This window comes from Aplidium turbinatum, chromosome 18 (assembly GCF_918807975.1).
Source record: "Aplidium turbinatum chromosome 18, kaAplTurb1.1, whole genome shotgun sequence".
Classification (NCBI taxonomy): Eukaryota; Metazoa; Chordata; class Ascidiacea; order Aplousobranchia; family Polyclinidae; genus Aplidium; species Aplidium turbinatum.
Genome location: NC_137489.1, coordinates 13950674 through 13975891, shown reverse-complemented (window position 1 = coordinate 13975891; position 25218 = coordinate 13950674). Strand labels below are relative to the sequence as shown.

Sequence of the window (25218 nt, the reverse complement as noted above, 5' to 3'; positions counted from 1 at the left end):
AAACGTTGATTGATGGCTGGAGGACAAGTAGCCAACCATCGGTTTTTATTTCAACATTTTTATGTAACATTAGTCAATTGTTACCTAGTCAAAGAAAAGGAATACCCACAAAGATCAATCAATTTGTTACAAAATCAAAAATAAACAATGGCGCAAAATTTTGAAAACAGCATGATTTTAAACCCAATCAATTACTGGATTTTTTTGCGTTTCAAAGCTGAAAATAGAGCCAAGTCACTTCATACCTTGTAACCTTCAAAAGATTCATGTTTTATCATCAAAAAGAGTCAATCTTCCCCACTGTAAAGAGAGCTTAACTTTGATACGAGCAAGACAGCTATGTGCGACTTGAATGCTAGCATTTGTGAGCAGTGAGCCTTTCCACAATAGGCTAATGTAATACATCTTTACGTCCAATTAACGAAGGCATGCGTTGATTTGAATTGCTTTAAGCGTACATACGTGCATGAATGTAACGGCTTATAGAGTCGAAGAACTTAAATAATCTTTGGAGTAGCTACTGTGAGCATTGCCATTAAATATTTTTAACTGCATCACAATTTATAGCACTGAACATTTGTGGTGGCATGTTACTTTTAGAAAAAGTAAACAATACACGTAGTGTAAAACAACTTAACATCAAACATGTGAACTACTGATGGCTGAAGATGATTTTCTTATGTTTCGTGTCAATGAGCCAACTGTTTATTGCTCGAAGTTTTTTGTTTTTTTGTAAGACTTCCGTTGCATTTTAATTATCCAATCCGAACACAGATGAAACAAACTTTAAAAAGATTTCTATGGCTAGATTTCTGCTTATAGCAAAATCATTACGTGGTTCAAATGTTATAGTTGTACCTATGCAGCAAAACAGAAGAAAAATACAGCAATGCAACATACAATGTACTAAAACGAGATTAACAAAAACTTTACACCGGTTGTCGATTGTCGGTTGTCTTTCTCGTTAGTTATCCGAGTTTATAGATTAATTGATAGACGTTTGGAGAAGTCAGGAGAAATTTGGTTGAAATTAAGGATTAGGTGGTTGATGTTTGGGAAAATCCCTTTCAAGGTCGGAAGAACCTGTAATTTACAATAAAAAATTAAGCCTTTGACTGTTTACCGAATGGTAACAAAACTATGATCTGCAACAAGCAAAACTTCTTGTGTCGTTTTACCATAGCCGGCCATCAACCTTCAAGAGAGCAAAATCTGTCATTTTACATTGATTCAACGTCTGCAGACGTTGAATTAAAGGCAAAATTATCCTCTCAATAATCCTAATTTTATATTCATGTTTTTATCTTTTTGATCATGAAATAAAGCCGCAGCTTACTTTTCAGTATTTCTTTCTATGTTATTGGCAGGTGTCATTTAACTATAGCATACGAAACGAAAATTTCTCTTTAACTAAAAAATATACTTTCCCTTCTTCCTTTACATACTGTAGTTTTCTAAATTTTATCAATAGCCTGATGTTGACACATTCTTCTGCAATAGAATATAACACTAAATGCGGCCACGTGCTACGCTGAGAGGTCAGATGACAGCCCATAAAAAGATATTCCATTTGTGGGGCTCAGCTCTACAAAAGCACAGAGCCACAATTTATTACATAGTTTCAAAATACTTTTTTGATGTGATATCAAACGTCTTACTTAAATTCCCTTAAGTTTACTTTTGGCAGAAGACATGCTATGTCATGAAATCGAAAAAGATTGTCGTCCAAAATGTGATATTTTTCAATAGGCTGTAGAATGAAAGAAAGTTTCCATACTTATGCAGATCTTTCTAACTTTTTCATTTTAATGTTTAACATCATGGGGCTGTGCCATGCAAAAATGCGATGTCACTTCTGCAGTTTTGTATTTATCAGAACAGTTATCCAATGTTGTACTAAAGATTTTTTGCAACCCAACGAGAAATATTGATGAACTCATTTGATAATATTTTGATACTGCCTTCAAGCAATTCATAAACATCCTGTCTTAAAGTTTCTTGCTAAAGGGTTAGAAAACGTTTCGTACATGGAAAAGAAAATTTTGGGGCATAGAAGAATGACAATTATCTTTCTATTTCGCATTTTGCCCTTACCAACAGGTGCCAAGAGCTATTTCAATCTCTTAAGATTTGCTGCAGTCCTAAAAGATTGGGAACCACTAAAACAAAACCGTTGTTAAGCCAAGAAAAATGTCATTTTTATTTGTTAAAATAAGCAATTGACAGGTAGGTATAGTCTGGTTAGTGGTTACATTCCATTTCAGTGTCAACTAAAGCTCGTTCAACTTGTTTTTTCAACAGTCAAGATACTTTAATGCTACTCAAGCTGAAAAGACGTTGATTTCGTTAAAATATTGATTGTTTTCTTCTTAGGAAACTGTTCTTAGGTGGTCTATTATTTCATAGTTCACTTAAAAAAATCTGATGAAATAAAGTTATATTGAGAACTACAGTACCTGATCGAAATAAGGAACCAGCGCCTGGAAGAATACTTGGGACAGCTCCAAATCCTCCTTCTCTTTGATAACATCTTGGAGTGAAAGGATATCTTTCTATAACTGAGTCGTCGCTTTCGTAACAGCATCCTGTAGTGACAGCAAAACTTAAATTCCAATTTGTTTGATCAAAGTTATTTCATCAATTATTCTTATCAGTTTAAGACATCGATCATTTTTATCAGACTACTCGACGATTATTAGAGAAACAAAGAGAAGAGCGGAAGATCGCGATTTGTGCAAACAATTAGCAGTTAACCTTTGGCTCTATGGCACACAATGATGATGATGATCATGGATATTAACAACTTTGACTGGATTGATTGTGGAAATTTTTTTCCTCTGAAGGAGAAAGTCTCTTAAGAGCTTTCTCCTGGCAGTTCCACATGTTTGTAGTGGCTTTGAACAATTGACCCAGTCCCGTTTACCGAGTCTTGACATTAGTCTTAATTATATGATTTGTTGCATTGAAGATTGAATCAATGTATGTTCGAAACGTTTGCTGAACATGAATTAAGTTTCTACACTTTGACTCTATAGTTCTAACTAATTTTACAGCCCATGTAAGAAGATCTAGCAATTATGATCTGGTCTGGTCTGAAACAATATACTTTACCCAGTTTAGTGAGGCAGTCCAAACGATTTGGGATTGCAAGAATGTTGTAACCAATGTTGTAGAACTCCAAAGTATAATGGCAAGCGATTCTTTTATAATAGAGCAGAGGGAGTTGATAATTATTTCTGTTGCATGTGCCATTGGCTAAAAAATAAAAAATAAAAAAATCAGTTCTTTCCAATTATACCTATAGTGCACCAGTCAAAAATAAGCAGTATATGGCTACAAAATAAACATAAACAAACTTATTTCATTTGAACGAACATACTTACACTCATCACAGAGCATAAGTTACACCAGCAAGTATTGTACGGTGCTGGATTGCGGAGTCAATAATGCCTATGAAATGTTGCTATAGCCTTATTGTAGTTTTGATTGATTTGATCTTTATCCTCGGACTGGGAAAGCTTCTTGGAGAGCTTAATCCTGGCAGTTTCGCATACTTGTAGAGGCTTTAAACCACTTACGCAGGCCCGGTCGCAACTTTCCAAAAGGTACCATTAAAAAATCCCCTTTGAACTTTGCTTGGTAATTACAGAAGAAAAATGAGCAATAGCAGTGGTGGGAGTCAAACCCAGGTCTATGAAATGACTACCACCGCCCTAACCCTCTGCACCAAATCAGCCAATGGTAAACCAATGACTTAATTTAGCTAGGATATACGTTTTCCTTTGTTGCTCAAAGGGGATTTTTAAATGATACCTTTTGAAAAGTTGCGGCCCGGTCACCGATATTGATAGAGTGAAGCTTCCGATTGTTGAAGTCTTCTTGTCAGGGAATTATTCCATCCACTAGGTGCCCCTGAATGGAGAACAATCCTGGGATGCGTTGCTCAAACGCACACACCGAGAGTCGAACTAGCGCCGCTTGATTTTGAGTCTGGCTCGTAACCAGTGATTAGCCACCCCGTTAGCTCAGTGGTTGCGCGCACGACTCAAGATCACGCGGCGCTGGTTCGACTCTCGGGGTGTGCGCTTGAGCAACGCATTTCAGGACTGCTCTCCATTCAGCGACACCTAGTGAATGGAATAATTCGCCGGCAACAACAATTCAACAATTGGAAACTTCACTCTGCCAATCTCAGTAACCGCCCTGCGTCAAGAGCCTCTACAAGTAAGCGAAACTACCAAGCATAACCGATAAAGGCTTTATCAGTCCGAAGATAATGGTTGGTTTTGAATTTGAATCTTTATCTTCGGACTGATAAAGCCTTTATCGGTTATGCTTGGTAGTTTCGCTTACTTGTAGAGGCTCTTGATAAAAGTTCGCTCTGATTAAAAGTTCGCTTGATAAAAGTTCGCTTGATAAAAGTTCGCTTCGTTATCTTAATGGTTGGTTTTGAATTTGAATCTTTAAGATAACGAAGCGAACTTTTATTGTGGTTTTAATTAAATAGTCTTCCTCTTTAAAACAAAACTACCAAGATGCCACATAAATCGAATTTGTTTCATACAAATATTTATTGTTAAAAAAAATATTGTTTAGGGTAATTTTGTTTAATAGGTAGGCTGCATAAAATGCATACAAAGATATAAACCTAAGGCAGTTATTTTGACTAGTTGCTATCTTAGGAATTCAATTTTACTGAAGGAAGAACCTCTTCGAAATCTCAATGGTGGCAATCAGTCTAGTTGTTTTTATTTCTGACCATCACAGCAAAAACAATACTCGTCAAAATAGCAAAGGTCTAGAAAAAGGTAGAAGCGATAAAACGCCAACGTTAAAACGTGCTTGTAACCAAAATAAGTTATTAAGTTGAAAGAAAATTGGCACTGTTGCAACACGCAATTTGATTTGCTGGACTTGGCTTCGAACCACTGACCCTGGGAATGTTTTTTTTTTACGATACAATCTATATTTTCAGTCTTGTCATTTTCACATACCTGGACGGTAGGCAAGTGGAACGTTGTCGAAATTAAAATCAATAGTAGTTGGTCCGTTGGGTCTAAAGCATTGAGGTACCCGGAATGGCGCATCACCGTCCCAGCAACAACCTCTTATGGCGACGCAGTGGAACTCCGTGACTCCAGGAAAACCGCACTCTACTCTCTGCGGAGAGTCATGGAATTGCCAAAATTATATTTATTAAAGGTTTATAGTATAATTTGCCTGCAAATTGAGTTTTTAATATGCAGTATATATATCCTTTCCAAGTTTGAAAACTGCATTTTATTACTTAAAACCGGAGAGTTTTAAGAAGAATTATCTTTGAAGAGCTTAGAGCCAATATGCGAACAGAAAGCGAATGTGAATTTGATTGCCAAAAATTAGATTTGTTAGAGGTAGATGGAAAAATTCATCTGCAGATCTATATATATGCTGGCAACTGACAAGTGGTATATTTTACATTTAATTTTGTATAAAAGAATGAAATCAACGCGGTCTCAAGACGAAATTTGTAGCTTTTAATTATTTTCAGCTATAAAATTCATAGATGTTCTACAAATTATGCAAGGTTTCACTAACTACATTGACAATTTAAAAACGACATGCAAGTATAAGCTATTGTCATCCATCAATATGCAAGACAACTGAAATAACTTTAAGACATTCGTTTTGAAGTCTTGTGTGACGAACTTGTTTCTTTCCACATAAAAGTATATTCAGCAAGTTGTCTGATCGAAAAGGTGACAAAACAGAGATTCCTTTCTCTAATAGTAATCAAGCATAATATCTGTAGAACTTACAGGAGAAATGAGTCGGCCAATGCCACTTGTAGGATCAGAAGGATTATACAAATTGTAGAGATTTGGATCAATGGAAATGCCAAATCGAAAGAGAGGCCTGCATTGAATGGGCGATGCAAATCCTCCAGGGCTTTGGACTGACATGTAAACTAAACAAAATATGCATTAAGATTTTAGTGCACTCGACTACGCTATTGTTTATTCCACAATCATAATAATATGAATATACCCAGCAAGTATCGTTGTAGCTTTTAAAGTTTCTGCCATATTGGCATGTCGTTATGCATTTTTAATCTCAATATACAAAAGGGATTTAATATTTCGAAGCCACAAACTGCTTCAAAATGCCAGCATTTGATGATGATGAATGCAAAATAGAAGTAGCCTACTGCTTCTAGTAAGACACAAAAGTAAAAAATTTCATAGTTAAAGTGTAAATAGCGAATAGTTTTTACAACTTAAAAAAAAATCTTGCTCTCAATGTTAGGCTATACTTTTGTTTTCTTCAACTGGAGAAGAAAAATGACAAATACAATCTTTTCGTGATTGAAAAATAGGCTACATCCCATTATTCTGCAAAACCAAAGTGTTTTGCCAAAAATTATTTGTCAAGAGCAGGAAAAGATTTTCTCACGTCCTTGGAAACTATTTAGTATAGCTGCTTCTGGTTTTATGTTGTATGGCATCTGTGATCGTAGTGAATTGCATGCTATCGCAATGGGCGCAAAATAAAACATAATTATTATTACAACCATTAGTTTGCATTCAGAGATAAAATAAAGCAATCCATGTTGGAGAATTTTATAGAGGAAATTAATGGTTCACTTTCTTCAGTTACAGTTCCCCTCTTTCTTTTTGTTGGAAATATTTAACTTTGCATTGAATAGACACAATGACTACGGTACTGGTATTTTGTTGTCACACAAAATAGCATAGACATACAGCACACAGGCAATAAATATACTTACAACTATCAAAGTATACAAAGAAAACATTGTAGTAACACCATGGTACTGCAGTTGCCGAGGTAATCGCATTCTCTGTGGCATTCCTTACTTCAACATCCGTTAAGAAAATTGGCTGTCAAACAAAAGAAACGGGGATTTATCTTTTGTCTCTTTACAATATTCTTCAAGAAAGTTATTTTTTGTTCAAAAACATTGCTGTGACTGTATATAGGATCTTTCATTATCATCCTAGACATTGTGCTATCAGCTAAAACAACACCTAAAACTATGTTTTGTTTATTGCTTTTTTCTCTATATCAGAAAATTGCTTTTGGAATTCTCAAAAAGTTCATCAATAAAGTTAATGCATAGGCCTACATCATTTTCAACTAGGCTACTTACATTGTAACAGCAATATGGAACTGTTTCACATTCAGCTGCACTGATTCCGATGTATCCGCAGTCAAATCTGATGTAAATAATTCATAAATATTGTTTTATTAAGTCTAACTATTTTTTTAAATAAGATGCCATTTTACACTTCCATGCACAAGCGCAATTTATCAATGTTATAATTTACCAACCACATGTCAGAAATACAGTAGATACACTTCTGCGCTTCCACTGCAAATGCTTTGTGGGTCTGCGACTTCTTGATTGAAAGCCACCGACGTACAAAATTTGTTTATTAACAACAATGCTATCTACTGCATAACTGCAACAATGCATTCACCTGTTTCGAAGATCGTGCAGAGAGCAAGTGTTGACGCCAAGCGTTTCAAAATGAGCAAAAAATAACTGACTTCCAGGGTAAATGCCAGCAGGCAAGGAAGGGATGTATGGACGACCAAGACTGGTAAAGTATTCTGAGTTTTCTTGAATTCCAGTAACTTAAAAAGAAACATCGCTTATTGTGGATGATATTTTTTGTATGATACAACGATTAAGCTACTTTACGACTTTATAACCGAGAGAATTTATTTTAAAGCAAATGACCGAAGTTGAAAAGTGCAATAAATAAAAAAGTTTCACAATTTCTATAGCTATTTATCATATTCAATATCATTTAATAAATTCTTATTGTTTTAAGTGATTTTACTGGCCATTTGAGTGCCATAGTTGCTGAAGGAAAGCCGGCAGATAGAAAGAAACTGGCCACCCTATTCCCGTTAGTGCCAAAGGCTGAACATAATGAGAACCCCATCTTCTCATTCTCCAAAGCTCAATAACTGAGTATGGGACCTTTACTGACTGTGTAACGGGACGTAAATCTGTTTGTATTGTATTTTTATTTTTCATGTCACATTCTTATTTTTATGCATATCTCTACAAGCTCAAGAAAATTTAAAGACGTAATTGTGACTCAAGATATCACGTCAAAGTTAAAGCTACAGATGGAAACAGTAAACTTCGGTAATCGTAATACAGTATAATATGTGATTGGTTATAATCGATTAACATTGGTAATCGTAAGCAATCATATACTTTTATGTATTCGATATATATTCCAATAAAGTTCGGTTTATGCTTTGATCACTAACAAAATCCATAAATTGCTACATTCAATGACTACTGACTAGGTGTGTAAATAAATGTTGCTACCATCATGCAAAACGTTTACAAACGATTCATCTGTAACGGTTGATATTCTCTTAAAGATATTTTAACTTACTTCCTTCAATTAAAACATCAAGAAGTGCGTCTTGACCGAGGCCCGCTTGACTTGCTAAAAGTAGGAGCCCCGTTGATGGGTCGAGAGAACCCTGAACACAACAAATGTCACTCACTTGGAGAGTAAACAGGTAAATAGACAAGGGATCTAACAACATAAATCAAAACTAAAAAAAATGGCTAGTCCACAACTGTATGCTACTGGTTTTCACCGATTTGAGTTTCAGTAGAAATGTTACACTCAATTTCAAAACTTTTTCCAATACGGTCATTTTTCCTGTTGCCAAATGCATAGACCAACATGAACTAGGATAGTTTTTTGAGTAAGACTTAAGTTATATTGTTAATGCAATGCTGGTGCTCCAATTAAAACGATTAATTCAAATTGTTATAAAGATCAAATTAAAAAATATTGGTGGCCTAACTGTTTGTTTTTTACGTAGCCACAAACGGCTGTTGAAGTATAGACGATTTGTTGACTTACAGATTCAATTAAGTTGGTGAGGAAGAAGTTTTGTCCATTGTCAACACCAAGCAAGAAGGGAATGATTGACGAATCCAGAATTCCAAGATTTGTGAGGTAGCTGATTAAAGCTACTCTGTCTGGACCATCTTGAAATCCTCCATTCAAAACAACTTGTAGCAAACTGCTGTCCAAACCTGCTCAAATGTGTATGTTACAATTGTGTTCTGTCAAACCGAAGCCGACTGAAACTGGAACCTGCAGTTTAACCCGTTAAGTGCGTAATTAAATTTTCGAAACTCTCCTTACTGTGCGTATTTAATTTGATCCCTCGCAGTATTTTTCGTCGCATTATTGCTTGCTAGGATATTGGGGAACCCCCATGACGCAGCACAATACGCTTTTGTTCAATTTCCTTTTGTGTCTATTGCTTTAACTTTTCATCGACTATTGCTCCGGCTGGATTATTGTTTTTTGGTGTAATTGCATTACTCTCAAGTGATTATACTTTTCACCATTGCGAAATTATTCAACTATTTTTTTATTATGAAGAAAAAAATACATCAGTTTACAGAACAGAATAATTTCTAACCATTTATAAGAGACTAAACAAAGTACGAAGGGAGCGATTGGGACGGAGCCTCCACGTGTGTGATCGATTTTCAATCACCGGCGCTCCTGGATAGAGAGGAGTTCTTGCTGACGGCGTCTCCTCTTGAACCAATATCGTCCCCTGGGGAAGGATACATAGGCCACCCACCCCAGTATTCGGCCTAGTTAACTATGATGCAACAAATTAAAAGAAACACAAACGACGTAAACGAGACCAGTCGCCGCTCAATGCGTGCAGGTGTCGCGTCCGGTAACGCAGGATCTTTACAAGTGCCACAGGCAGAGCACTGGCCACGGGGTCCGCGGGATCGTCATTCAGCAACCGTGGTACATTATGCCAACTCAAACAATGCAAGAAACTTTAGGAAAAAGATATCTAGAATTGGAACATGGAATGTTAGAACACTCCATCAAGCAGGAAAGTTAGATAACGTGTTGGTAGAGCTAGACCGAATGAAACTTGATTGCTTGGGTCTATGTGAAATTAGATGGACTAATTCGGGAGAATTTACTAAAAATAAAAAAAGGATTTTCTATTCAGCCGGCTTAAAACATCAACATGGAGTAGCTCTAATACTGTCTGAGCAATTAGCAAAGTCAGTGCTCTCCTTCTGGCCAAAGAATGAACGAATGCTAATGGTGAAACTCAAATCAAGTCCTTTCAACGTAAACATTATAGTTGTATATGCTCCCACAGCTGACTCGGACGAACATGAAATCAATAAGTTCTATGAGTCCTTGAATGATCTCTACAAAACTTGCAAACCAAATGAAGTTACAATGGTTATGGGAGATTTTAATGCCAAAGTTGGATGTATGGAGGAAGGTAAAATTGTTGGTCAGTTTGGCCTTGGTGAACGAAATGAGAGAGGTGACAGGCTGGTTGACTGGTGTAGGGACAAAAACCTGACAATTACTAACACTTGGTTTAACGTACATCGAAGAAGAAGGTACACCTGGACAAGCCCAGGAGACAGAGCAAGAAATCAAATAGATTACATTTTGATGAATACTCGATACAGGAATGCTGTTAAAGATTGCCATGCATACCCAGGAGCAGATATTGACTCGGACCACAATCCAGTCGTTGCAAGATTTCAACTGTTTTTCAAGTGCATTCAAAAACCAAAACCAAACCTAAAGTTTAACCTACAGTCTCTCGGTGATTTAGATGTTTGTGCAAACTTCAAACATGATGTCCTGAAAAACTTGCCAGATACTTTGCCGCAAGACCCCGAAACTTACTGGAATGTATATTCAACCGTTATCAAGAAAGCCGCATACACTAATATTCCTAAGATGGACCAGAGCAAGAAAACTTCAACTTATTGGTTCAATTCTGAAATAAGGAATTTAATGGACAAACGTCGTAAATTGAAACAGGATCCAATACAATATCGTTTAGTAAACCTTGAAATTAAAAAAGAATGTCATAAAGCTAAAGAAAAATGGCTTGAAGAAAAATGTCTAGAAATTGAGAAACTTCGACTTGATGGGAAACACATGTTCAAAAAGATAAACGAGCTTGTAGGCAAAAAATCAGCACCAACATCGAAGTGTATCAGAGCGGCAAATGGAGACATCCTTCATGACCCAAAAGATGTAACTCAGAGATGGGAGGAATATATACAGGACCTCTTTCGGGATGCAAGCAGAAGCAAGCTTACTGAAGATGCATCTCGAGATGTGACAGGTCCACCGATCTTGAAAGCCGAAGTTATGTGGGCTCTGCATCAAATGAAAACAGGAAAAGCAGCTGGGCCAGATGAAATCTGTGTGGAAATGCTTAAAGCTCTAGACGAAGAAGGAATAGACATCATATGGAAGCTCTTAGACAGAATATATGAAAGTGGTGTGATTCCTGAGGACATGTTGAAATCAGTATTCATTGCACTACCCAAAGTTCCAGGAACACTTGATTGCGACAAACATCGCACTATTAGTCTGATCTCACACACTGTGAAATTGCTGCTAAAGATCATCCTCCAACGCTTAAGAAGGCAATTGCTTCCAGAAATAGGGGGCAATCAATTTGGCTTCATGAAAGACAGGGGAACAACCAACGCAATCTTCACGATGAGAATGCTTGGTGAAAGAGCAATCGAAGTCCAGCAAGACCTATATCTAGCATTTGTAGATTTTAAAAAAGCCTTCGATAAAGTTCGTCACGAACAGCTTTTTGAGATGCTGAACAACATTAACGTTGATCACAAGGACCTGCGCATAATTAAGAATGTGTATTACCAACAACAAGCTGCAGTTCGCCTACCTGAAGGTCTGTCTAGATATTTTGAAATTCAACGTGGGGTCAGACAAGGCTGTGTGATGTCACCAGATCTGTTTAACTTGTATAGTGAAATGATTCTCAGAGAAATAGAAGGTATTGATGAGGGAGTTTTAGTGAACGGCATCTCATTAAACAATATTCGCTATGCTGATGACACTGTGCTCATAGCGACATCCCCGGATGGTTTACAAACACTAATTAACAAAACTTCAGACATCAGTGCAAAATATGGAATTGAAATTAATGACAAAAAAACAAAATGCATGACTATCTCCAAACAAAGTCCTGAACCCCACTTTGTACTTCACCAGGGAGGCAACACAATTGAACAGGTGTCTTCTTTCAACTATCTTGGTTCTCTCTTAACAGCGGACGCACGATGTAGGAAAGAGATACGAAGAAGAATAGGCCTAGCTAAAGACGCTTTTAATAGACTACGACCTATTCTATTGGATCGCAAGCTTTCTATTCTTCTGAAGGTGCGACTTCTCAAAGTGTTAGTGTGGTCTGTTCTCCAGTATGGTTGTGAAACATGGACTTTCAACACAGAAACCAGGCGTAACATTGAAGCAGCAGAAATGTGGTTTTACAGAAGAATGCTCAGGATTTCATATACTGATCACATCACAAATGCAGAAGTTTTGAACCAAGTACATCAAGATAAGGAACTATTGAACAACATAACTCAAAGGCAACTCAAATTTCTCGGTCACATTATCAGAAAGGAAGATTTCGAAAATCTCTGTCTAAGCGGCCGCCTTCTCGGGAAACGTGCTCGTGGCAGACAAAGAACAACATTTATATCCAATTTCAATACATCAATCAGCCAACCAAGAACACTTTGGGACACTGCGCGACAAAGGGAACACTGGAAAAAATTTACGAACTGAGCATCTAGTTCATCAAAGGCCGCATCGGCTATGATACTGTTGATGATGAAACAAAGTACATGTAAGTTTAGTTTGGAAATATTCAAACTGTATCATTTTCTGACGCTTGTTCTAACATTAGAAGCAACACAAAATCCTATTGTTTTGTTGACTATATGTTACAAAATATGTTTTCACACACAACAAAAATTTCTGAAACTGCTTGTAACATTACATAAAAATGACTTCACACTGACTGAACGTGCATGATGTGGTTCAATTTTATACACTGGAAGGAAGCCATTTCAGAAAAAAAAACAAACATTTAGGATGAAATCTTTTCATTCTTGCAATTATGGTTATATTGTAGGTGAGTGCAGAAGCTACCACATATTATAATAAGATAATAATAAAATATTGTAATAGAGTGATTTAGGGATTAATGATTTCTGCTAGGCTGCAATCGTTATTGTAGTGTAAACAATGCATCTATGTTTCTTCACACGTCATAATTGCGCCTTCCAGACAAAGGGAATAGAGGAAAGCGAAATTAAAAGTGCCATGAATAGCTGCGATCACGAAAACGACAATTGTCGTCTTACGCACAGCAAGAGCGACTGTCTCGGACGACAATTGTCGTCATACGCACTTAACAGGTTAAAGGATTACTTTTCAATACTCTAAAGAAATTATTTGATATTTGATCCACTTTTTACAATGCACTTTTCCAGAAGTTTGAAATTTCTTTTGACAGAATGCTCAAGCGCTGTCGTACAATCAAATTGCGTAACAAAGCCCGAGCCTACTCTGAGAATAGAGTCTAAGTGAGAGAACATAACATGCAAATCGAATGAAAGCGATTTAATTTTTGGTGCACTAGGTAAAAACATTTAAATACTTTTGTTATCAACTTGTTAACTACCGTGGGATCATATCAACGAATAACATTTAAACACCAGAAAAAAGTAAGAATGTTAAAATTGGAATTTATAAAACCTTTGCGTTGCTTCTTGATGCTTACAGCAACAAATCTGTCAACAACAGAGGTTGGTTTGCATAAATCGGTGTGTCAATTGAAGGCTATATCAGCTTTCTTTTTTACTCTTATCAATAACAATGAACTACACACTTACCAATGCTTGAAAGAATAACTTGTCTCAGAAGATCTGGACTGTTTTGATTTTGCAAAAGCGCAAGAGCTTGAGGACTTGAACTTTGGGCAAACATAGAGTAAATATAGTCATTGAGATTCAAGTTTCCAGAACCTAATATTCTGTATTTTGGCTGTCCTATCTCTTCCCGTATGTTTCTTTGTTGTTCAGCTGAAAAAAAAAGACTTTTTTGAAAGGTATTGTAGTTTTGTAACTAAGACTAAAATCAGTAGCCTGCTCTTTCGCCAACTTGCGTTTGCTATGTCGACTTTGAAAATTCACTGTGAAATTGCAAGGCGTTGTCAACTACTAAGCTCTAAGTATGCTTTTGGACATGGAAAATTACCACAACTCACAAACGTAGCCTAATTATTGTCATGCAGCGCACGAATTACAACAGTTCCATTCAGGTGCTTCCTTAAAGTTTATGTCGTAGGCCGAAGAGTTTTTGGTACAAAAAAATGTTAAATAATATAAAATGCTCTGCCCTTAGGTGTTGTGTGAAATAAAACGGAATAAATTGGTCTGATAACAACACAAAAAATGCAATATCTCAAAATCAATTTCAGCAGAGAGTAGGTTTATACTATTTTTTCCTGAAATTACTAAAACCATTCAGCCGTGCAATAAAAATGTAAGCGACACTGCATAAGACGAAAGGAACTTTTTCAAGTGCAATATCTGAATTTTCTTTTGAAGAATTGGCTTAAAGTTTTAATATTGTAGGCCTACTTACGTGTAAGTTGTCTTTGCACGTCTTCAGATGTTAAAAGGTACTGCATCAGCATGGGGCTATATCCTTCAGTGACTTCTGAACACCTGCATGGACTCTGCCTATACTTCAAAATTCCCCTGTAACATTAAATTGCAATACCTTTAAACAAAGCTTGGCTAGGCTGTGTTTGAAAATTAACGAAACAGTTATCGTTTTCATACTGACGTAAAAAATGAAACGTTATATATATAGTAATAAAATATCTCTATCTATATCTACTGTATATTTCTATCTATATATATCTAAATATCTCTATCTATAGATAAATGAGTAATGTGTTTCCAGCGTCGTTTTGCGTTGCATCATTTGCACAAGAAGTCTTTCATTCACAGTCAGAAGATGCAGTAAAATACGTAAACGATTTAATACCAAAATAAAAGAGATTTAGGATAATGGAGTAGCCAGGAAACGTTTTAGACAACAAAGAAAGCTGTCAACTTTAAATTTATTTGATGTAGGCCTACGCTTGATTGAGAAAATTTGATATAAAAAGGATCCATAAAGACGTAAAGTAACAAGACAAGTTAGATTCCAAGATAAATTCTCTTCACAAATCTTTCATGGAACATTTTTTCTTGAATTCAATAATGATCCAAAATAAACGCTCAGCGTGATACATAAAATCAACTTTTAATTATTGCTTAACTAACTTATTAACTTAATTAGTTTGATGTTTTGTTTGTTTTCGATATCAGCCGGTAAGCTACTTTCTAGTTTTGGTATCTTTTTTTTTTTTTCCTGATGCAAATAATGTTCATATTTACTTACTCGCATTTGGTTTGGCTTAACACCATCATCAACGCCATTGGAAATTGGTCTGGCATGGTGCTATTTTTACTACTATGATCTGTAAAATACAGTGAATTATTAGAACTTTCAAAATTCCCATTAGACTACATGCATATCGTAGGCCTACCTAGTTTGTACGTTACGAGAGTTAAGTCAAAGTTATATAAAGAGTAAACATATTTCTAGGAAATCAAACATGATGAAAGAATCTTCATTTGCATGTAACTATACCTTAGCTTTATGCTTATCGACTCTATAGTAACGGTTGGAAAAACTTAATGAATAACAAATTGCTTCGTTATTTACATGTTAACATTAGGAGATTAATCTTGACTATTCAATTAACCAAATAGATAAGCCTCATGTGAGCTATGTTAAAAGCGAAATTTTAATCAAACAATAAACGCAAAAGTGATCTTTTACTCAAATAAATATGTCGAAAGAGGCTGTGTTTCCCACAATAAGCTACGGTTATTGAAAACAAAAACGTCAAAACGTTTGTTCTTGCATTTGGTCAAATGATAAAAATTAATGCTTTTTTTTCTATTTTAAAACATAGATGATTCAAACATCGATGCATTAAAATGTGCTTAACTTGCAAATTTGTGGTTTAGAATAGGCCGATACCTTGACTGCTTTATTAACTCCGCACCCTAATCCCAAGCAGACTACTACGACCCTGTCTTTATAAAAAAAAAAAAGTAGCCAACTTACTCCTAGATAATTGTTCGACAAGATTAACCCAAAACAATGCGTTTGATTGTTCTTCACACAAGCACATTTCGTTTTCTGCGCTCATGTCTACGTAGGACTGGATGTTGCTTCCTTTGCATCCTCGATCTTCTCTCATCCTGATCAAAGGGATGATGGCTTCAGAATCAACGGGACCTGGATGAATTTACAAATTTTAAACCAGCAAATCAATAATTTCAAAACAGAAATCAGACCTAAGCTAAACAAAATCCAGAAGGAATATGTTTAAAATTATTTGCTCTGTCTGGACGACTTTAAAGTAAAATCATTTAGGAGCGGTTGCTCTCGTGGCCTGAAGTAAAAGTAGTTTGGGAAACTTATAGAGTTACATAGGCATGTCTTTCTATTCAGATAGGAAAATGATTTTGCAAACAGATAAGTTAAACTGTAATTTGACAATGCAAAGAAAAACATTGCGGAAAATAGCAAGTTTTAGCTAACAAGCATGTTCTTTTTTACGTCCATTACTATAACATGAAGTATGCTACATTACGTTACGTATTACTACTACATTACGTAACACAACAGAAAGTAGCAAAGAGACATAGGCTATAGTCATCGAGTCAACTTTACCCTTTCCCAAATCATAACCACGTGCTTGGGGGAGGTATCGAATCACTGTATCCACCTTTCGGCAACGCAACTGATTCACGTATTTACGCATTTATTTATTTACGTAAATACGTTGTACTTTTTTTACGTATATTATATACAATCATACAATAAATTAAAATGTAGTTTTAAATATAACATGCATACAAGAAGTGAACACTTTGTTCTCTAACCACTTACATTCTTTCACTCCAGATTTTCCTGGCTTGCAAAGTTGTTTAGAAAGATAAAGCAGAGTCATAATTGTCTCTTCAGTCGTCTTTCCTTCAGACATCAACATTGGCATCACATCTCTAAGTATGCTTTCTGAAAATTCTGTGAATAAAAAATACAAAGTAAAAAACCTCACTGTCTTTAAAATATTGACGAACTATAAAATTACGTATTTATTAAAACAGCTTCCAGCTCAACATACCGTCTGCCTGTAATTGGGGAGCTGCAGTAGTGTATCAATCTAACAAATTTAAGCAAAGGCATGTTTTTTTTCTGATAAAATTTTGCTGGAGTTGTGGCTTCTGTCAGAACTAAAAACATTTTCTGCAGTAACTTGAGGCCCTTTGCTCATTATTCCTTTTTTTGTCTGCAAGCTTATCCTTTTTGGTGGTTGTGACAACTTTCATCTTTCAATTTTCACAGTCTTGGACTGGTTAATTTTTTATGCGAACAATCAACACCTTTTTGCCAACAAAATCTCAACATTTTTTCACAGGTTATTTCCGTCGCTTGCATTTGCATCCAAACACTCTTCGATTGTGTGGACGTTTTATCAAACAGCCCTCTTCCATTCTCAGAACACGTCCAACCATCGAGTGTCCATCTACTCTGGACAATACTTTCATTCAGTCCTGCGTCTCTAAAGGATCTTCTTTTTACTGATTACAAGCGGAGATTTCTAGCTCTATTTAAGAAGCTGTATTACAATGAATTGGTCTCAGAATTACGTTAAGTTCTCACTATTGGAAAGTCCGCTCATGGATAGAAGAAAGAGTTGGCGCTCATAATCCATCTCTCCGTCTAGGTCGGTCAAGACAAAAGGTAGCAACGGAGTTAGCGATCTCATTGCATCTTCTGCAATAAAAAGTTCGTTTAAGATCAAGAAGAGATAATTTTTTCAATTCACCATGATTTTTCAGTTGCAACATTTGCGATACCGGTATAGAGAATGTTTAGTTTTGACTGCATCATGCATTCGGCTTGTTTACAAACAAAAATTTTTCATCATAATGACTCAAAATGTTTTTCGCAAATAAGTTACACAATTCATTGCAATGCCACCGCACCAAATAACGTAATTCTTGCTACAATCGGCTGCAGAGAAACATATAAACCGTAATATTTAAATTGTTAATACTGTCAGCTAAAGTGACTTATCAATTCTTCTAACCAGTTAATTAAATAAGAGATTCAAAGATAAACCAAAGAGCAATGTAACGCATAAATAACCATTGTCTTATGCCACTTATACTGCAGTTTATGTAAAATACATAAATTCTCTTTGTCTACGTATCAACTTGTTTTCAAGAACCCAGCAACTGTAGTGGTCTCGTTAGTAACATCAGCCATCAAGCATAAACAAACTTATTGAGATCATGAATCCATAATTATAAGATTTATCAACACTCTAACACAAACCTCCTTGCATTTGAACCAAGAGAAGGGAGAATGCCAACAAAGCTTCTTCGTCGATTTCTGCAAAAAAGGCCATGGATTACGTTTTGTCGCATATGCTAGGCCTATCAAAGTTTTTCTTGCAAAGAAACTGTTAAAAAAGTTATGATCGATATCAAGGAAAAAAAACGACATGATATTTCACGTTATCGTGGCAGGTTCATTTTCATGGACTTGACTTATTATTAGTGGCCTACTGGCCTTCATGTGCATAGCCTACGGTGTATTGCCACAGAACTTAACAGAGCTTCGAAGTTACTTATTTATTAACTTTCATTACCGGTAGTAGGATGGCTTATACCGAAACGTTAAACAATGAATCATAGATATTCGACAGTAGATATTAAAAAATGTAGCCTACATTAGAGAGAGGCTTGCCAAAGCTTGCGCTGAATATCAAACAGGTTAAAACGTCCATTTTTTAGTGCAGTTTATTTTTGTATTAATTACGAATATATACCAATCTGGCGCATTTGCAAGCTCGCATTGCACTTCAAAAATGGCATACTTATTCAAAAGATTGGTACATAAACTAATTGGAAACCCTGGTAAATTCAAAAAGTAACATCGGTTAGTTCTTGCAAGATCAATCGAAACACGAAGCTATTAACGTATGTCTTTCTATCACACAATAGTTTGATTTTTTTTGATCATTTCAAAATTGCAACGACATTTCCATATTTGTTTACTTATATACAGTAGGCTACACCTTTGAATGTTTACTGTTGAAAGACGCATCTTTAGTTTAGCCGAACTTTATTCTGTCAAAACTCAAAACTTGAAGTTATTGTACCTGTGTCAGTGCTCGTTCTTGAGGTTTCTTCTTGTGGAACTGAAAGAAAAGAATAGGCTGAACAAGCATAGTCTATTGATAACCAACACTATCAGTAGTCTAAAGATTGTGAATGCGAGACAACACAAAGTTATTAGTCAAGAATATTTAGTGATTGTTCGCTCTTACATGAAAATAGTTCACATTAAAAAGAAACTTTGAATTTTAATGTTTATTTTTTTCATTACTGGCCCAAACATACAGCGAATGACAAATTTACACACCAATATGGTACCAGCAAAAGGAAAAGATGACATAAACATTGCTTGCTTTCAGCCTAGTTGCCAATATTATACCGTACTTTTAATTTCACTTAGGCTGCAAACCCAATTCACTATTAAAAGTCAGAGTAGGCCTGTTTCAGGTCATTTTTGCTTGCTGACAATTTATTACTAGAATTCAAGTATTTTCTAGCAGATTACATACATTAAAAAATGAATAACGTAGACCTACCTGCTAGAGCCCCAGCAATAAGCAAAGCAAGAATGCATATCTTCATGATGTGATTGCCTGCAAAAGCAAATATGCATTTTGAATATCTTGCAACTTATGTCTGGGAGAATGAAACATTACGACACAAAAATCGTTCTAAGCTCAAAGCTTGTTTGAATAGTCTACATCGGAATTTAAAGCTTAGGTATAAAAAGTTGCTTTTCACACCAAACAACAAGCAAAGCCTCAACAAAATGTGTATCTTGTTTTAAAACAGACATATTTTCATTTGTGATTGGTTACAGAACCACAAATTCTCATCTACATTCGCTGCTTTTGAAGCATAACATCCTATATATTATTTTGATTTGCTTTATTTGATGCAAGAGATGAAAGTAAAAATACAAATTATTATTTATAATGTTTGAAATTGATTTATGATAATTATTATTGTTATAATTATTATTTGGTCTATCCTAACTAATTTGTTTTGTTATTTTTACAATATTTTAGCTTTTGATAACGTTTGGTAAACAGACTTTTAAGAAAAAAAAGACCTGAGCATTTATTATATAATAGTTATTGACTGCATTTGCAGGTTAACCTACCTACACACTTCTTCAACACTGTCGCTAAAAGTAATTTTAAAGTGAACGACTTGTATTAGTTTTACAAAATCGTTTAACAAAGTCACTTTTTGCTCATAACCTGTCGAAATGGAACTAAGACACCATCTTCTCTTAAATACCGGCCCAAAGCTTTTTACGATTTTCTCAAGTCTATCTATTTTTGTCGTCATTAGAAAGAGATCTGTCCAATAGTTTCTGTCACTTGAACAGTTCTAGATGCTCTTCGCCTGAGGCCACGTGCAAATATGTGCCATTTGTTAGAAAAGGCCGTGTTGGTGTAACACAAAGCATTCTATTTTCCATAGCAGTAGTTTCCTTTTATCACGCTAATGGTGACCTCCAACAAAAGTCCACCTCATTTGGTTCTAAACAGATTAAATAATTACTCTCTCGTCTTTTAAATCAGGCAGCTTATTTGCAAAATAAATCTATCAAAGAGTGAATCTAGGAATCTTAGGAATCTAGATTTGTAATTGCTGCTCCCTGTCACAAAAGTGTCACATGTCTTCTTTGCAATAACTATGTAATTCAAACCATGAAGGTTATACAAAAGTTTTATACCATGCAATTTTGTTTCGAAACTAGGCTATTGCCTTGCCAACGCCTTGTAATTCACACCCCTTCAATTTATAAAATTTGGAGACAAGTTCATATTAAAAATTTAAAAAATCCACATTATTTTAGCAATACTTCAAACCTTCAACCATGATCACTGTTTTATTTTATTTTTTGTTAATTTTAAGAGCATATATGAATATGCATGTATAGCCTATTGTACATAAAGAAACAAGCTAACAGCAGCATCGAGTGACGATTATTCTTGAGCACTTGGCGAGGGGAGTTGAATAAAACTGTTGTTTCTAAATCACTTCTGAAGGATGAAAATAATTTCTGTGACGGTTATAGCAACAAAGGAACCACAAGATGGAAGTTTTCATAAATTCTGCTCTAAACTAGTTCTACATTTTACATAAGCCTCATACTGTATGCCTAACGATTCAGAGACGGATACTGTAGTAAGTCATCAATTTAGCCTGGCTAGTCTGCTCCAAGCATTTAACATCTTTGTCTCAGCAAGGAAAGTTAGTCCTATTCAAAATTGTTTAAGATCTACAAACGTTGAATCAATGTAAAAAAAGGCTAATTTTAGTCAGCTGGGAGTGAAGAGAATATTTACAGTTGGGGACCAACATTCAGAAGAAAAAAAATACTCAATTTCACTTTTAAATGGTTATCTCAACAACAACAAACTCTACAAAAAGTAGCGCTTCTGCTGTAGTCTACTTGACGATTTGTTTGTTTCCACAACTCTAAAATTGCCACTATCTACCTGTCGTGTGTTCAATAAAAAATAACCAACATTGTGCGCATGTTTTACATCCATATTTATATAGAATATCCATGATCACGTAGCTACAGTCATGCATGAGATATCATCGAAGAAGATGTTGACAGTGATTTAATTCAATTAGTGAAATATCGTTGCAAGCAGTCTTAAATGTTCGGCTATGCCTGGTTGGCAAAAAGTAATAAATAAACAGCAATTGTTTATGTTTGCTCATAAACATATTTTGGCCATAAAATCTCATCAGACACGTGTAGTTCCCCATTGTTTGTCGACGTGGAAAATTTAGAAGGGCTTGTTTTATGATTTGTGTCTGAATGACAATTGCGTTCAACAATACAGCAGTTCAAGTGTTCACCAAAACTTTTTTCACATAACGTCAGAAACACAATAAAACACGAGTAATTTTTAAGCCTGAAATAAAAAGCTTATGACATTTAAACAAACGATTGGAAAACTCTTGGTTAAGTCAAATTTTATTTTCTGTAATTGCGCACAAACATTTGCAAAATATTAATCAAGTTAGACCAGACGACTAGACGGTACAAATTCGACCGTTAAAACATTAGCAGAGTTGTACTAAAACGTTTGAAAAATTAAATCTTTTCAAAAAAAATATCCACGGTCTTAATAATTGCCTTGTTTATTAAGAATTTACAACAGTAGCCATTGTAAAATCAGCCAATGTACCGCAACTTACAAGCATTCCAAAAAATGTAAAACGCAATATTTACAACAGTTTGATGTTTGCATTTCCTTTGCAAGCTCAACGTTGCACAAGCTCCCTTTAATTACAAACTCACAGCGTGGAAATTAAAGACCGGCTTAAGATTTGCCGAGCAGTATTTTGATGTTTGCTCACACTTTGCACTTTTCGAACAAAAATAAAATGTTTTAACACAAATGCTTAGCAAATTTTGTTCAACTATGAAAGCATTTCATTACCTGTAGATGTTCGCCGCTTGACACTCCTCTTTATGTGGTCTGAGGCTGCCAATCTTACCAATCTTACTTCCTGCAAGTTTGTCACTTAATTTGGTTTTTATCAGTAAATAAAAATATAAGATATTATTAAATGCATAATAAAGATGTGATTTCAATATGAAGCAGAACAAAAACTTTCTTTCTTGTCAAAGTACTTTCAATATCTCACTGTAGACTAATTAAAAAATGAAATCTAAACAATTCAACTGCTCGGCCATTATATTAGAAATACTTTTATTTAGAAATGACAAGCAAAAGCATTGATGTGATAATGATGAAGTAACCTGTCTGGCAAGTAAGGTAAATAATACTCCCAAACTTAATTTGACTGCAGATGGGCTGCCAGACTAAGATTGACCTAACCCTGGCAGCCATACGAAACTTCTAGTAAACTTTCTAATTAAGCTTCAAAATGCGTCAACTGATATAACTGAATAAATTTTGTTTCAAGCAGAATAATCATCTAAGTTGATTTAGAAAATCTGTGAGCTAAACTTTTCCGCATTTTAATGTCGTGATTTTTTTTAAATCTTTATTTTCGTTTCTCGCAATGAAACGCAACTGCAGTTTAAATGTAACAAAAATGAATCAATGTGTTTATTTTATGTCGTCTTAAATTCAATGTAAAATGGCTCCTTTTTTTCAAGGTAACAACCATTTCATCAAGTTTGTAAAAAAGGAAAATAAAACCACTCGTTTACTGAAACCGCAAAAGAGTAAAAAAGAAAAAAATCTTAACTGAACAGACTTTAAAACTGATTTCATACCTACCCCTTAAGTGGGGAACAGCATTCTTTCTCTTTCCAATACGATATCAGTACGGTAGCAACAAAAAGACTATTGCTTTGCTTTCCTCTTGTGTGCTCATTTCATTCTGTGGTTACACCGACAACTAAGTTGTGACAGAATGTATATAAAATAGTATTGCATGTTGATAAATAATGCTTTTAGCGTCTGAAACTGACTTTAATTTTAATTTTTTTTATTTGCATTTGTATTTGTATTGCTTGTATTTGTAGGCTATAATTATCTTAGAAGTGACTCTTTTTTAAAGTTGAATTTTTGAGGTAATCATCAATTAATACCATTCTACGTGATGTACAATTTATCTTGAAACCAATTTGCAAGTGTGTCATATCCGTAAGGGATATTAGACATGCGGTAGGCCTGTAAAGGTGGTGTCAGATGGAAAACTTGGAAATAGAAACAAACGCAATTCAAGTATTTTTATGCTTATATAAATTGTGTGTTTACAACAGGTTTTCACCTTTGTTGAATACCATGACCCTCCGGGGCAAGCAACGGATATGGGCGTAGTTGCGATGGAACGGTGCGCCTCAGGGCAATTTATACGGTCCTGGTGTATCGATGTACCATGTTGGCCGTTTCATTGTGAGCAGCATTTATGGCAAATGCGTTTCTGAATCCTCGCAACAAACAATATGAGTAAAGAAAACGTTTGGTGCAATATTTAAGTCGTTCTTCAAACTTATTAAACCAAAACAAATCGGAAAAGGCTTGTTTAGAACTAATTGAAACCATTAGATTTCTGGAAAAACTAAATAATGTATTCATTACAATTGAAATTTCAGACATTGCAAACCTTAGAAATGAAACTGACTTGCTTTTCTTTTTTCTCGGTAGCGCGCTACGTTGCATGTAGTTCAACGTAGCGCATGCATGCAGCATCAATACATGAAAATTCAAACAAATATTTTTTCGATTAAAGCTTTATAAGCTCACTGTTGCAATACCTCATGCAAAACTTTAGCGAATGAATTATAAATAGGTCTTCGTTGTACGAGCATAACGTATTTCGTACAAACGAAACAAGGGTGATCTGTTTGTTTCTCTCCGGGTTTTTTCTCTCCTGCTCAAATGTTTTTTTAGATTTGGCGCTTGGATATTTTAACAAAAATAATGGAAATTTTTATTAATATTTATTTGCATCAAACAAGAATGTCCATATTCAAATCACAAAAAAAAGAAAAATACAAAAATAAAAGGCATACAGTTGTATATTAAACTAATAGCCAGGAAATTAAGCTTGTGAACATTGATGTGAGCTCTAAAATTGAGAATAAATTTATTTTTTGTTGGAGATATTGTTAACGTGAAATCTCTATTTCTAAACATCTCTCATCCAACATCTCTCTGAACTAAACATCTCTCTGAATCTTGTTTTCATGTTACAGTATTATGCATAGCTTACGTATGCAACTTCATCTGGAAGTTGTGATACAGTTGTTATAATTTATTTATTTTGTTGTATTAGTGTTGTATTAATTCGTTGTTTTGTTTTGGATATGGACAGCTTTGTCTGACGCAAATAAATAATAATAATAATAATAAATATTTCATGCTAGGGCATTTTGCTGTCTTTCAATAGGATACGCATGGCTGCTGACAACTTTTATGGAAGTTGGGCTGTGGCTCAAATAATTTCTCAACTGAAGAATGGAAGAGGCATAAACCATTGAAATGCAAAAATATTTATTAGGTTTGTGGAATAAAATGGAAATGTATAGGCCTACAGTGCTTTGGAATGAAAGATTTTATAAGATAATGGATAAAAACAGTTGCCGATCCAGGTGGAACTTT

At 35.1% G+C, this 25218-nt stretch overlaps 1 protein-coding gene across 2 annotated transcripts; it reads right to left on the bottom strand.

The window, feature by feature from the left end:
- Positions 1–5: 5 nt before the first annotated feature.
- On the bottom strand, positions 6–22685 carry LOC145787760 (uncharacterized). Of its 2 annotated transcripts, none has more exons than XM_082599580.1 (20): positions 22579–22685; positions 19681–19737; positions 19189–19227; positions 18360–18416; positions 17682–17795; positions 16908–17042; positions 16077–16250; positions 15342–15420; positions 14535–14650; positions 13781–13969; positions 8901–9076; positions 8418–8508; positions 7479–7635; positions 7148–7214; positions 6767–6878; positions 5799–5947; positions 4995–5160; positions 3112–3255; positions 2457–2585; positions 6–1083 (listed from the first exon to the last, which is right to left on the bottom strand). In XM_082599580.1, exons 2-20 carry the CDS (start codon positions 19724–19726, stop codon positions 1031–1033), a joined length of 2193 nt encoding a protein of 730 aa, XP_082455706.1. In that variant the 5' UTR covers positions 19727–19737; positions 22579–22685; the 3' UTR covers positions 6–1030. The 2 variants fall into 2 exon arrangements, with proteins under 2 accessions (XP_082455706.1, XP_082455707.1); XM_082599581.1 differs by lacking the exon at positions 22579–22685 and adding an exon at positions 20268–20352.
- Between the last annotated feature and the right edge of the window lie 2533 nt (positions 22686–25218).